Raw genomic sequence first — 15,696 nt, forward strand, 5'->3', positions numbered from 1 at the left:
TTAGGCCATACAGGACAGTTGTATATTTAAAAAATACATTGGTAACTGATTCGTATGCTGTTGCATCGGAAATCAATTTTACAATCTGCAATGATTGAATTTCCAACTTTAATTATAGAATAAGTAATTACATTATAGCCGCCAACAGACACATTGTTGCCCCCAGACAACAGACACCATGTAGGAGGCTATAGCTTCATGAAATGTTTAGGCTTAGTATGAGAGAATGACGACCAAATAGGACTAACAATAATAATTGATCCATTAGCCAAAGCAAAGCTCTAGGCAATATGCCCTGGCACCTCAGAAAGCCTAGAATCGATTCAATAGACAGCCGCATAGACATGTTGAAATTTCAGCACCATGGACAGCAATCAGTAGTCTATACGTTGTGAGTGGCTGTCTGGCTGACACATTCTATTTTATTTTAGGAAGGGGAGGTGAGGAACTCCGACCTTGCAGGGGTCCAGAGAAACTGCTTTATGCCCAGTGATCAATCCATTTGAGTTAATAGGGTGACATTCAAGAACGGTATTAAGAAGAAAACATATATTTTGAATGTTTAGAAGTAGCCTTTTTTCAAATACATGATATTATAGATTGGAAGTATACTTCACTAATAATTGTGTACAGTAGGTTTAATTTGGTTTTGAGGAGAATGTGCCCCCTGCTGGCCTGTTTGTGACACTGACAGTTAGACAAGTTCTCTAAAATGAATTTGCAAGGAAATTTGAGATTAGAGTAATTGCTGACTTTAATTACTTTCAAAAATAACACAATTTACAGCAAGACAATAAAACAGGCATAACCAGTTGAGCTGAGACAAACAAATAGAGCAGGAAGACAATTTATTTTAGGAGTGGACTGCGACTGTCTGAAATCAAATTCTACTAAATATAGGCTACCAAGAAAAAGATAAAAAGGTATGTTGCTTTGTATGAAGTCAACATTTTCCACATTTCTGAGAAACACCACTACGGGGCGCTAGAGTCGTAGATTCTAAGTGATCTGTCTCCTCAATAGATCGGGAGGATCCACAAATAAATACTGAATATTTTAACAATGGTCCATCGTGCGAGTCACAAGACGACGTGAAATTGAGACCCTTTATACAGTAAGTGGATCTGCGTAGTTTGTTGTCCTGTGGCTTTGGACAAACAGTCTTGCTCTTTATTCTTCCTGCTGTGTGTCTCTGCAGACTACGTTTCCTTGTACCTGTATCTGTGAATGAGGAAGGAGCAGTGAGAGGACACATATTAGTAAAGTGAAGATTCAAATTCCCACAAGGGGTGTTCCTGTAGTTAGGGTTATGGATAATAATAGTGGAGTGACTTCTGGAAAAACAAGTGACATTCCTCCGGGGCTGTTTATCTTCTAACCTCCTGCGATTGCTGCTGCTGATGTACTGTAGCTGCTGATGTCTGAGAACACTCTGTCCACACAACTGGTTTGAGCTAGCTTGCCTTATCCTCATGCCTGCATGCTTCACCATAAATAGTTTAATGGTTTTTCATTTGAGAAGTGACTTCCTTTTTTCAAGTAGAAGTTTGGAGTTCTTTTAAGGTGCTTGATAGTATCACAACGGGGAACAGTAATCTGTGGAAAACTACCCAGCGGTGCGTACGTGTTTGCTCACTCTCTGTGGTGTATGGAGAACTCAGGCAGGGCCCCTAGGGAACTCAGCTGCTCCTCCAGTGCTAAGATCCGCAGGCCGATGTACCCTGATGACAACAGTAGAAGCATCACCCTATACACACACACACACGCACGCACGCACGCACGCACGCACACACGCACACACACACACACACACACACACACACACACACACACACACACACACACACACACACACACACACACACACACACACACACACACACACACACACACACACACACACAAGCTTATGTACTGTACACATACGGCAAAATAACTAAGGAAGTGTTCCCTCCCTAATCTTTATTGTTTATACTGTTGAGTACTGTTTTATCGCACATGAAAGGTAATCTCTCAACAGTGTGATACAAAATCTAACACAGTCTATATAAATCTATCATCATTAGGTGTAATTCAATATGAATTGATTCATCCCCTGAGGGGCAAATAGAAAGTATTGTCAGAGCACAAACACGCAATTACATGTATCCTCCACAGTTCACAGGCAACTAATGAAAGAGAAACCAAAAGAGACAGTTTCAAGGAAAACCTATCTACTATAAGGACTTGGAGGTTGGATAAAATAAAAAGAAGAAATTGTGAGAGGAACCAGATTCTAAAGGGAGAGCCCATTATTTTGTTCACAGTATATACAGTATGAATTAAGTTCACAGTTTATATTGTATGAATGAAGTTCACAGTACATACAGTATGAAAAACGTTCACAGTACATGCAGTATGAAAGAAGTTCACAGTACATGCAGTATGAAAAACATTCACAGTACATGCAGTTTGAAAGAAGTTCACAGTACATGCAGTATGAAAGAAGCTCACAGTACATGAGGTATGAAAGAAGTTCACAGTACATGCAGTATGAAAGAAGTTCACAGTACATGCAGTATGAAAAACGTTCACAGTACATGAGGTATGAAAGAAGTTCACAGTACATGCAGTATGAAAAACGTTCACAGTACATGCAGTATGAAAGAAGTTCACAGTACATGCAGTTTGAAAGAAGTTCACAGTACATGCAGTATGAAAGAAGCTCACAGTACATGCAGTGTGAAAGAAGCTCACAGTACATGAGGTGTGAAAAAAGTTCACAGTACATGCAGTATGAAAGAAGTTCACAGTACATGCAGTATGAAAGAAGTTCACAGTACATGCAGTATGAAAGAAGTTCACAGTACATGCAGTATGAAAGAAGTTCACAGTACATGCAGTATGAAAGAAGCTCACAGTACATGCAGTATGAAAGAAGCTCACAGTACATGCAGTATGACCATCTGGAGAACATATTGTGCTTCGAAAACAAGATCCATCTACAATGCCTTCCTATTCATACCTCTTGACTTATTCCACATTTTGTTGTGTTACAGCCTGAATTCAAAATGGATTAAATATCTGTTTTTCTCTCCCATCTACACACAATACCCCATAATGACAAAGTGAAATCATGTTTTTAGAAATGTTAGCAAATTTATTGAAAAGATAATACAGAAATATCTAATTTACATAAGTATTCACACGCCTGAGTCAATATTTTGTAGAAGCACATTTTGCAGCAATTACAGCTGAGAGTCTTTCTGGGTAAGTCTCTAAGAGCTTTCCACACCTGGATTGTGCAACATTTGCCCAGTATTCTTTTAAGCTCTGATCATTGCTCGACAACCATTTTCAGGCCTTGCCATAGATTTTCAGGTAGATTTAATTCAAAACAGTAACTCAGCCACTCAGGAACATTCACTGTCTTCTTGGTAAGCAACTCCAGTTTAGATTTGTCCTTGTCTTTTACATTTTTTATTTAACCTATATTTAATTTAACAAGTTAGTTAAAGAACAAATTCTTATTTACAATGAAGGCTTACCCTAACCCAGATGACGCTGGGCCAATTGTGCGCCACCCTATGGGATTCCCGATCATGATCGGTTGTGATACAGCCCAGGATCAAACCAGGGTCTGTAGTGACGTGTCTAGAACTGAGATGCAGTGCCTTAGACTGCTGCGCCACTCGGGAGCTCAAAGAGGAATTCATCTCCCAGTGTCTGTTGGAAAGTAGTCTGATTCAGGTTTTCCTTTAGGATTTTGCTTTAGCTCCATTTTGTTTCTGAAAATATGGAGAGTGGTACTCAGTAATGTGTTGTATTGGATTTGCCCCAAACATAACACTTTGTATTCAGGACTAAAAGTTAATTGCTTTGCCACATTTTTTGTAGTATTACTTTAGTGCCTTGTTGCAAACAGGATGCCCGTTTTGTAATATTTTTTACACTCTGTACAGTTTTCCATTTAGATTAGTATTGTGGAGTAACTACAATGTTGTTGATCATCCTCATTTGTCTCCTATCAAAGCCATTAAACTCTGTAACTGTTTCAAAGTTACCATTGGCCTCCTGGTGAAATTCCTGAATGGTTTCCTTCCTCTCCGGCAAGTTAGGAAGGCATAAGCTACAGACAACGAACACAATTGCATTTTATCGATAGCAATTTGAATGCGCAAAAATACTGTGACCAAATCCTGAGGCCCATTGTGAGGTGCATGTTTTTTTAAGGTGTCTGTGACCAACAGATGCATATCTATATTCCCACTCACGGGAATCCACAGATTAGGGGACACCTGTATCTTTGACTGGGTTTATTGATACACCATCCAAAGTGTAATCAAACTGAACAAAAATATAAATGTAACATGCAACCATTTCATTAATTTGACTGAGTTACAGTTCATGTGAGGAAATCAGTCAATTGAAATAAATGCATTAGGCACCACACCATAACCCCACCGCCACCATGGGGCACTCTGTTGACAACCGCTCGCCACATGACGCCATATTTGTGGTCTGCAGTTGTGAGGCTGGTTGGACGTACTGCCAAATTCTCTAAAACGACGTTGGAGGCGGCTTATGGTAGAGAAATTGACATTAAGTTCTCTGGAAACAGCTCTGGTGGACATTCCTGCAGTCAGCATGCCAATTGCATGCTCCCTCAACTTGAGACATCAGTGGCGTTGTGTCGTGTGACAAAAATGCAAATTTTAGAGTGGCCTTTTATTGTCCCCAGCACAAGGTGCACCTGTGTAATGATCATGCTGTTTAAATCAGCTTCTTGATATGCCACACTTGTCAGTTGGATGGATTATCTTTGCGAAGGAGAAATGCTCACTAACATGGATATAAATTAAATTGTGCAAAACATTTTAGAGAAATAAGCTTTTTGAGCATATGGAAAATGTATTTCAGCTCATGAAACATGGGACCAACACTTTACATGTTGTGTTTATATTTTTGTTCAGTGTAATAACTTCACCATGCTCAAAGGGATATTGAATGTCTGCTTTTTTACCCACTTACCAATAGGTGCCCTTATTTGCGTTGCATTGGAAAAGCTCCCTGGTCTATGTGGTTGAATCTGTGTTTGAAATTCACTGCTCGACCTAAGGAACCTTACAGATAATTGTATGTGTGGGGTACAGAGATGAGGTAGTCATTCATAAATCATGTTATTGCACACAGAGTGAGTCCATGCAACATATTATGTGACTTGGTGAGCACATTTTTACTCCTGAACTTATTTAGGCTTGTCATAACAAAGGGGTTGAATACTTATTGACTCAAGACATTTCAGCTTTAATGTTTTTATTAATTAGTAAAAAATGTGAAAAACATAATTCCACTTTGACATTATGGGGTATTGCAATTTAATCCATTGTAAATTCAGGCTGAAACACAACAAAACGTGGAAAGTGTCAAGGGGTGTGAATACATTCTGAAGGTACTGTATCTAACCATCTCTCCAGAAATTAACCTCATATAAACATCAGATGGCTCCAAACCAAACCAGAAAGACAACATACCGAAGCAGACAGACTGTTAGGCAGACACCTGCATTTCCTTGAAAAGGTGATTATATAGCCAAAGGGACCAGGAAATCTGGATAGATAACACCATGGATAGATAAGAGACATTTGAAAATCATGTGTAGATGCACGTCTGAAAATGAACAAGATCAGAACAAAACACTCATGAGAGCGCTAGATAAATGTAATAAAATAAAATAAAACTGTATTTGTCACATGCCGAATATAACATCTTAATGTGAAAAGCTTACTTACAAGCCCTTAGCCAACAATGCAGTTTTAAGAAAATTAAGAACTAACAAAATATTTACTGAATAAACTAAAGTAAAACAAGAGAATGACACAATAACAATAACGAGGCTATACAGTGCATTCGGAAAGTATTCAGACCCCTTCCCTTTTTCCACATTTTGTTGTTACAGCCTTATTCTAAAATTGATTAAATTAAACCATTTCTTCTCAATCGACACACAATACCCCATAATGACAAAGCAAAAACAGGTTTTTAGAAAGTTTTGCAAATTTGAAAAAAAAACAAAACAGAAACACCTTATTTACATAAGTATTCAGACCCTTTGCTGTGAAACTCGAAATTGAGCTGAGGTGCATCCTGTTTCCATTGATCATCCTTGAGATGTTTCTACAACTTGATTGGAGTCCACCTGAGGTTCATTCAATTGATTGGACATGATTTTGAAAGGCACACTCCTGTCTATACAAGGTCCCACAGTTGACAATGCATGTCAGAGCAAAAACCATGAGGTCGAAGAAATTGTCCATAGAGCTCAGAGACAGGATTGTGTTGTTGCACAAATCTGGGAAAGGGCACCAAAACATTTCTGTATAATTGAAAATCCCCAAAAACACGTTGGCCTCCATTATTCTTCAACAGAAGAAGTTTAGAACCACCAAGACTCTTCCTAGAGCTGGCCGCCCATCAGCCCTGGTGGCAGTGTGTGGATAAGATAAGAGGTGAGGGAAGGGCTTCAGCATCTAGGTCTAGACATTGAGAGGCTAGAGAGGTAGAGAGGCGGCGGAGAGAAAGACAGAGATGTAGATGGTACTCACAGAAACAGATAGATGGAGAGGAGGACGTTGAGGTTGCTCATCTCTCTGATGAGGAGGAGAGATTTAATCCTTTCAGTGACTCTCCAAAAACACGAGTTAGCTGATCCAGAGAAGAGAACATGGATTCAATGGATTACTTGCTGTTTGGGGTTTTTCGGCTGGGTTTCTGTACAGCACTTTGTGACACTTTTGTGACATCAGCTGATGTAAGAAGGGCTTTATAAACACATTTGATTGATTTGACTGATTATTCAAACAACATTTAAGTGTGTGTGTGGTATATATGTGTGGTTGTGGTTGTCAGTGTGTCTGCGTGTGCTTCAGTGTGTGTTTAAACTACCCGAGTCTTCCTCCTCTGTGAATGTGAACTGATCGTCCTGGTCTTTGCTGATGCTGCTTCTAGGAGTGGAGCTGTCCCTCCCTGAGGAAGGTGAACATGCATTTATTAATCATTGTCCTATTACAACGTAACATAATATTCTCTTTTATGTCCTCTGTTAATCCTATTTTCCCTCCTTTCTTTCTCCTGTCTCTTGTGGAAACATCCTAATACAGTCTTTCTAACCTCTGCTGGGCAGGTCAGAGTAGACAGTCTCTTTAGGAAGGCTCTGCTCCATACTGTCCTCCAGGCTAGTGTGGCTAGATATCTGTGGGCAGGGAAGGGTTCAAATGAAAAGGAAAGTATGCTTGTGTCTGATCATGACAAGCCCATGATTTATCTTAGTGGTGTCTTAATTCATTCAAAAACAAAGTCATATTGAAAGTGAGTTCTGGAAAGTGAAAGTGAATTCTTTGACGTCACTAAGTGCACAGCGCAGATCAACCATGAGGAACCAGAGGCAGGTGTGACAACAAAGGACAGACATTTGTCATCACCAGTCAAAGTAGAAAAGGGCAGTACATGGTGGGACATGATGGGGTCTTACCGTGTCTATGTCCTGATTCACGTCGACAACACCGTTCTCTCCTGGCGAGACGTGGGAACTGCTGCTACCATTCTCCCCCTGCTCCCCCTGCTGCTGTGTGAACACAGTCTGACACACAATGCAGTGTGTTAAAGAGTATTCATCTTTGGTGAAAACAGAGAACAAAGCAAGGGGAGGATAATTGCAGATTATAGATAAGGAGATAGAAATGGGGTAAATAAGACAGGAGAGAGAAAGACGGGAGATAGTGATATAGCAAGAGGAAGAGAGAGCAAGAGAGAGAGAGAGAGAGAGGTCAGAGATCATGTGGGTATACCTGTGCTTGTGTACACACAGTCTGCAGGATTTTGTAACACACTTGCCGGTTCCGCAAAGACACCAACAAATACTGAAAACATAGACACAACAGAATAAGGGACTACACAACAACCCACATGCAGAGACGCATGCACTCAAACAAAGACTATCAGGGCCACTGTGGGTTTGTTTCCGACCTTGTCTCCATCCGTAGTGTGGATGGAGAGCATAGACAAGGCTGAGTTCTGCTTTTTCACTTCCTTAATGCTGGACACGTGAACCACCACCTACAACAAGAAACAGGTACAACATCAACTTCACACATAACACAGAAAGAAACAGGTACAACATCAACTTCACACATAACACAGAAAGAAACAGGTACAACATCAACGTCACACATAACACAGAAAGAAACAGGTATAACATCAACGTCACACATAACACAGAAAGAAACAGGTACAACATCAACTTCACACATAACACAGAAAGAAACAGGTATAACATCAACGTCACACATAACACAGAAAGAAACAGGTATAACATCAACGTCACACATAACACAGAAAGAAACAGGTATAACATCAACTTCACACATAACACAGAAAGAAACATGTACAACATCGACTTCACACATAACACAGAAAGAAACAGGTACAACATCGACTTCACACATAACACAGAAAGAAACAGGTACAACATCAACGTCACACATAACACAGACCACAACTGTACATCTACTTCTACTTACAGTGCCCTCCTAATTATTGGAACAGTGATGCATTTTCTCTTCTGTTGGCTCTGTATTCCAAAAGCCTGGATTTGAGATCAAACAATGACTATGGCAGTAAAGTGCAGACTGTCAATTTTCATTTTAGGGTATTCTCATCCATATTTGTTAGAAGCATTTGCTCTTTGTTTTAGTTGTGTTTCAGATAATTATGTGCCCAATAGAAATTAATGGTAAATAATGTATTGTGTCATTTTGGAGTCACTTTTATTGTAAATAAGAATATAATATGTTTCTAAACACTTCAAAATAACTGCATTGATTACCAATAATGCTGAATTAAATTGTGAAAAAAGTTACAGATGCCAAAATAACATACCCCTAACATACATCTAACCTCTCACCATTAAAATAAGGGAAGTTAGCATTTTTTTGGAAGGGGGTATGATATTTGTGGGTCTGTAACTTTCTCATTCATCAAGAAATTTGTAGAGTCACAATCTTGATGCTGTCATTGCGTACTATACATACGGGACCAAATACTTCACTTTTTACTACTTTAAAACACATATAAGTGAATTTGTCCTGATACTGTTGTTCCCTTAAAATGGAGGGACTATGTATGTACCAAAAGTACTGTAATTTCTAAACGGTTAACCCGATATGGATGAAAATTCCCTCAGATTAAAGCTGAAAGTCTGCACTTTAACCTCATAGTCATTGTTTGGAGTATAGAATATAGAGTATAGAGTATAGAGCCAAAATAAGAAAAAATGATTCACTGTCCCAATAATTATGGAGGGCACTGTATGTTGGTGAACTTGGCGTTATCCACTCTACTCTACTATATTTGAGCATCTTACCTTGGTGTCTTTGAGGAGTACGGAGGAGTAGAAACACACATAGTTGACAGACACAAATAGCTTCCCATGATACAACACTTCCTTCTGCAGGGCACAGGTGAACGCTGAAAACACAAGCAGAGAACAGTGCCAAATGAGAGAGACAACAGAGAGTTTCTGAATGAAAAGTCCCTTTTCCCAGAATACAGTGTGATGTTCTGTATGCCGTCCTAAGCAGCTGAGGGTACATGTTAAAATATTGTGCAAAGTGAGTGAATAAGTATTTTAATATAATTAGTTGTTAATAAGGAGCACAATGCACAGGTTGTGGAATGAATTATATTGAATGTCCCAATGCATTCATTATTATGTCGACTCCATAAGCAAACATGCAAGCCATGAATCCACACGCAGCCCAGACAAACACTCAATGGACAATGACAAAATCATAAATAAGTTACACACTCCCCATGTACTTATATCAACTCACCATGAGTTAGTTTCTCCTCTGCAGGAATGTCTTCGAAGAGTTTGTGAAAGGCTTTGTTGTATTTCACAAAGCTCTATACAAGAGAGAGAGGAAATGATGGAATGAATCAATCAACCAATTCATGAATGTATCAATCATTCAATCAGGACATATTTCTGAGCCAGATCCAAGAACCCAAACATGTAGTGGAGAAGGCGCAATAGTACCTGCAGGGTGTTGTGCTCTACATTTAAATGTGCTTACATTTTTTGTGACAATGACGCCATCAGGCCGATGGAAGCTCTCCTCCTCTATGGTCTGTGACCTGTGGATAGGGAGATCACAATTACACACGCACATATGGACTTGGAGGGCTTCGATTCCCCCAGTCCACGCCCTGTTCTAGTCATTGTACTTGCTTTCATAAGTAACCTCTGACCTGAGTGAGTTGCTCCGGTTCAGGCTGCATCCCAGCCCCTGTGTTTCTAGTTGTGCCTCCTCTAGACTGTGGCTTTTCCTTCTCTCTCCACTCTTCTTAGGCCTACTGCGGCTGCCTCTCCTCTGGTCCAGCAGATTATCTCCATCACCATCCTCCAGGGACCTGGAGGAACAGGACACTAAACGGTCATAGAGTGTTGCCACATGGGTCTGTAAACACTTTCTGTTTAGAGGTCATACTTAGCTATTTGCATATTTACCTTCAGTATAGGTCTTACTTTGTAATTAACATAAAGTTGTGGTTTGAATTTAAATACACCTACCCATGGGCATAGTTTTGTCTTCTGGTGAAAGCTGCTCTAACAATGAATTAATACAGAAGCAATAAGGGTTAAGTGACTTGCTCAAGGGCACATTGACAGATTGTTCACCTAGTTGACTTGGGCAATCGAACCAGCAACATTGTGATTACTGGCCCAATGCTCTTAACCAATAGGCTACCTGCCACCCGTTATTTACATTCATATCATCTACTTGATACCATCAGACAACCATAAAGAAGAGTACAACGGTTGGCAGAGCAGTTCTAGCTCATAGTTGATAAGATGGTCAACAACACCTTAACAGTTAAATTAGTTGTCTAAAACATATGTGGCATCCAGGTCAAAGGAAGATTTGCTATTATTTGAATTTTAAATGGTCAAAACATGTCACATGCAAAGTGTGTGTTGTACAATGTTTAAGTTCCCCCACCTGAGGCTGGGAGAAAGCAAACAATGGAAATTGAATAGACATGTATCTTTGTTAATCTTTGTTAATCCTGTTCCATCACTTAATTAATTATTGTGCCACTCCTTACAGACAATTTAGGCCTAATAGCAACAAAAGCTACTACATTTACAGCTCAAAAAGTCAAACTTCAATGTGAATGTGCAAATAAAATGCACTAAATCATCACAGAATTAAAGAGTCCCCAAAACAATCTTTACGAAAAAAAGCCTTGAATATATACATATCCACTACAGAAAGAAATAATTTGATTAGTTATTGATTGAGAATATATGCTTACGCTATATATATACAAAATAAAGATTATATTAAAACTACAACAAACAAAGCAATCAGATATACTGCAAAACAACCTGTTTGTATCTCATAAATGACAAAAGAAATAGAAAGTTATTTATTTTCACCTAATCTTATAAAATTACAAATAAATAAAGACAAGGGCACTGAAGGGTATGGCTGCATGCATTTTGGTGGAATGTAAACAAAACAGCCCGGTCTCATAGAACAGATGTAACATAGTAAACGAAAATCCAGGCTATTGAAATTTGTATGATATGTTACATTTGGTATGCTTATATAAGAAGGTTCCTTAATTTTACTGCAGTGGGCTAAATCAGGGTCACACAGAGTGTTTCTTGGTAGTCTTAAACAAATCTACTTTAAAACAAAAGTACACATCTCACACACATGGTTATGGACTTTTAAAAAGTACAATGTACCATGTCAGTTATAGATTTTAGGTATTATATTATGAGTTTGCATCCCAAAATAACTTTATATACATCACAGAAAACCGCTTGACATAAAAACTTCAGATTTTCAGCAAGTTTTTGAAATAATATTTATTACAAATATTAATAACATTCAACCCAGGAGGGCACTAGTTCATTTGACTGCAGGAAAGGGATTCATTAAGTCAAAAATGAAAGGAGGATGGTTGGTCGGAGTGGATGGGTTGGCATATAATGCAAACGTCTCTAGCAACCCAGAGGTTGCTTGTTTGAATCTCATCACGAACAACTTGAGCATTTTAGCTAATAAGCAACTTTGCAACTACTTACTACTATTTAGCTACTTTGCAACTACTTAGCATGTTAGCTAACCATTCCCCTAACCCTAACCCTTTAAGATAACACCTGACCCTAACCCTAGCCTTAACTCCTAGTCTAGCTAACATTAGCCACCTAGCTAATGTTAGCCACAACAAATTGTAATTCTTAACATATCATACATGTTGCAAATTCGTAACATATTAAACAAATTGAAAATCATAACAAACATATCATACAAATTGTAATTTGTAACATATCATACAAAATGGATGATGGACATCCAAAAATGTATACGTTACAGACCAAAATTAAACATACCATACTAATTTGAGTGTCCTGGCTTTTTGTTTACTATGTTACGTCCACTCCTGAGTCCAAATTATAGCAACAAACAAGTTCCCTTCCTTCCTTCCCTCTCTTCCTCTTTCACTTTCTTTTTCTCCACTCAGGTGAATCCTCCATTCAGACTAACCCACTTGTGAAACAGCTGTAAATACAAGTGGAATGGCCCAAACCCCATATGGGTGTGTTCTAATCTGTGGTATGTACTACTTGTATGTTTGAGGACTGTAGAGTATTCAATACTGTAATATCTTATTAAAGAAATCCAATAAGATTATGTTAAGGGACATTCCAACTTCCTAATGTAAATATAAACATTGGAGACGGTCTCTACAGCTGGAGTTTAACTGAGCCTGTCAATAACTGTACAGAAACAATGCATAATAATAAATCACTTATTTAAAAAAGTTTGATTGGTTGATACTCACACTGAGCTGTCAAGGGAGAACCTCCGGTGCTTCATGTTCATGGTCTGGAGTGGTTAAATGTCTCTCACACTCCTCCATGCACACTCACAATCCCACTGAGCTCCTCTCCACTCCACCCTTCTGTACTTCACTGACTGTGTCGGTGTAAACCGACTCTCTCATACACACTTAGCCACCAATGTGCTGCAGTATACGCCCAGCCTGTCTCTCTAGTTTCCTACCTGGCTTTAGCCCACAGAGAGCAGCAGCTGATAGATGGCTAGAGGCAGAGACAGCCTTCTCCTGTTACCAGCCTATCCTCTTCAAGCTTATTGTTGGCTTCATCTATCAATTTCTGGGGGCGGGAATACCATTCAAGCTTGAACCAATCAACTCTGCTACTTGTGGAAACTGCTGCTACAGGTGTTGTAACAATCCTACTCCCACCCACAGGTTAGTGCTGGGGAAATCATACACATAATGCATGAATCAAAATGCAAACACATGTACACACATGTCACGTACACTACACACACTCTCACACACCCTGACACACAGCTGTGGATGTGTAAACTTGGTTTGAGCTTTTCCTAGTTGTCCATTTGAGTTTTACTCAGTTTGTTCAGAACCCAACGTTACAACGCAGATTCTTAAAAATTGTCTGGTGTAGTATAGCATTCCTGTTTGATGTTTGAAAGAGGTGGATACATGTTTTTCCTGAAAACCACTTTATCATCATGGCAAAGACATTTTTGAGTTTGAGGAAATTCAGCCAAATTTGTATCTGTCTGGCCATGATAATAATTAATGCTCTATTGCAGTGGTTCTTAAACTTGTTCAGCCTGGGACCCAAATTTGAAATTCTGTTTTCCTGGAACCCAAGCTTAGGAAAATATGCAACTCTCTATAAATATCGGTACATTTCATTGCCCTTATGCCTAAAACAAATGCAACATAGACAAAAACAAAAAACAATGAAATTAAATATCCATATAAATATATATTCATGTTTATTTTCCCCCATTAAAAACACTCTTGCATATCTGTCTAGGTTGGATCTTTTGCTGTTAAAATACAGTACATCATTTTCATTCTGAACTGGAATAAACGGATTGATCACATCACACAGATGTATAACAGAACACACACAGGCTTTTTGATAGCGCAACCGTAAGTAACAATACAGATGAAAAATGATCAGGCCTACTGTACATCTTACTGTATAAATTATTGTTGAAATAAAATCTAGGTTGGAACTGTTGCTGTTAAAATACAATATCTATTTTTTTATTCTGAACTGGAATAAACTGATTGATCACATCACACAAATGTAGACCAGAAAACACACACAGTCCTAATGAGAGCATGTCTATTCTGGGCTCTGTTTTTGACAGTACCACACTGAGGTTATGATTAGCCTTGAAACTGTTTCTGTACTTGTTTTTTAAGTATGTCAGGGTTGAGAACCCTTTCTCCCGTAGGTATGTGGTGCCAAACATCTACTGCCTTCTCAGTCAGGCAGGAGACCGCTTCCTGCTGTAGATTAACAACCCAGACCTGTGTGAGTGTGTTTACCTGAAAAACATCTGGCTTCAATCAGTTATTTCCAGTTAAGAATAAAAATTGTATTTTAACTGCAACAGTTCAAACCTAGACTAGTTTTCAACAATAATTTCTACAGTAAGATGTACAGTGGGCCTGATCGTTGTTCAGTGGGTAGTTTGCTTAGGCGAATGTTAACTATTAGCTGTGTACAAAGCCAGGGGATTGTTTGAAAGAGAAACTCACATCTACTGCTATGAGAGTTAGTTAATACTACCTTATTTCTGCTGATCATCACCTGTTATAAAATGACAACAATGCCTTGCTAGCTGACGTACTCTTCAACTGTCCAAACACTGTTTCCTGAAGCATTCTGCAGCGGTTCTGAAAGAACTCCCTGGGTTTACCATCATTTGTTCGTTATGAGAGACTCATTACTAAGCACATCTCCGCACAAAACACATTGTGGGCGCTTCTCGTTATAAATTGGTATGAAAGAGATCGCTCTATATGCGTTTAATGACATTTGAGCTCAGTCAAAACTTGTTGCTTGCATGAGTCCATTTCATGACAGCGGTGAGTGATGACTAGTGGTCATGACAAGTCAGTGGCAGACAGAGCATCATCTGCTGCTGAACGACAGCGCTGCATTGTGTGTGTCGCAGAGTGATCTTCAAGACAACTGCAGAAAAAAGATCCGGTAAACCGCGAAGCCTGAGGATATCCCCCTTCGCTCGCGCAGCTGCCAAACTGAGCAGAGACCGCAGATGCACTTGACCAAGTCGGCTTATGCCAAAGTCGGATCAGATCAAGAGTTAACCATCGATAGCACTGCGTAGCAGAGGTGGAACTGCATTGGAGCTGTCAAATCGGTGAGTAGCTCTTGCAATCATTGTCACAAAATCACACCTGCCCCAGTCAAGTTAGACGGGAGAAAGTGTAGTCTCTTTAAGCAATAAGACCTGAGGGGGTGTGGTATATGGCCTATATACCACAGCTAAGAGCTGTTCTTACATACAACGCAACGCGGAGTGCTAGGACACAGCCCTTAGCCGTGGTATATTGGTCATATATGTTTTGTCATACCCATGGTATATGGCCTGACATACCACAGCTTTCAGCCAATCAGCATTCAGGGCTCAAACCACAATGGATATGACAAAACATGTATTTTTACTCTTCTAATTCCATTGGTAAACAGTTTATAATCACAATAAGGCTCTTCGGGGGTCTGTGGTACAGTAATTGCCATTACAGCCATTAGCCGTGGTATATTAG

The 15,696-nt window shown here is 39.3% G+C and overlaps 1 protein-coding gene across 6 annotated transcripts; it reads right to left on the reverse strand.

The window, feature by feature from the left end:
* Nucleotides 1-627: 627 nt before the first annotated feature.
* On the reverse strand, nucleotides 628-13,157 carry LOC135558941 (GRAM domain-containing protein 2A-like). 6 transcript variants are annotated; one of them, XM_064993180.1, is made up of 13 exons: nucleotides 12,898-13,154; nucleotides 10,288-10,449; nucleotides 10,113-10,173; nucleotides 9,870-9,942; nucleotides 9,401-9,504; nucleotides 8,005-8,094; nucleotides 7,827-7,898; nucleotides 7,511-7,618; nucleotides 7,150-7,231; nucleotides 6,925-7,005; nucleotides 6,585-6,684; nucleotides 1,625-1,747; nucleotides 628-1,221 (listed from the first exon to the last, which is right to left on the reverse strand). In XM_064993180.1, the coding sequence occupies exons 1-12, from the start codon at nucleotides 12,936-12,938 to the stop codon at nucleotides 1,633-1,635; spliced, it is 1,089 nt and encodes a 362-aa protein (XP_064849252.1). In that variant the 5' UTR covers nucleotides 12,939-13,154; the 3' UTR covers nucleotides 628-1,221; nucleotides 1,625-1,632. The 6 variants fall into 6 exon arrangements, 5 of the variants coding, with proteins under 5 accessions (XP_064849252.1, XP_064849254.1, XP_064849250.1 ...); XM_064993178.1 differs by having other exon boundaries at nucleotides 632-1,221; nucleotides 1,637-1,747; nucleotides 12,898-13,153; XR_010458420.1 differs by lacking the exon at nucleotides 628-1,221 and adding an exon at nucleotides 3,528-4,108 and having other exon boundaries at nucleotides 1,666-1,747; nucleotides 12,898-13,157.
* Nucleotides 13,158-15,696: the final 2,539 nt, after the last annotated feature.

Source organism: Oncorhynchus masou, chromosome 17, assembly GCF_036934945.1.
Source record: "Oncorhynchus masou masou isolate Uvic2021 chromosome 17, UVic_Omas_1.1, whole genome shotgun sequence".
Lineage (NCBI taxonomy): Eukaryota > Metazoa > Chordata > Actinopteri > Salmoniformes > Salmonidae > Oncorhynchus > Oncorhynchus masou.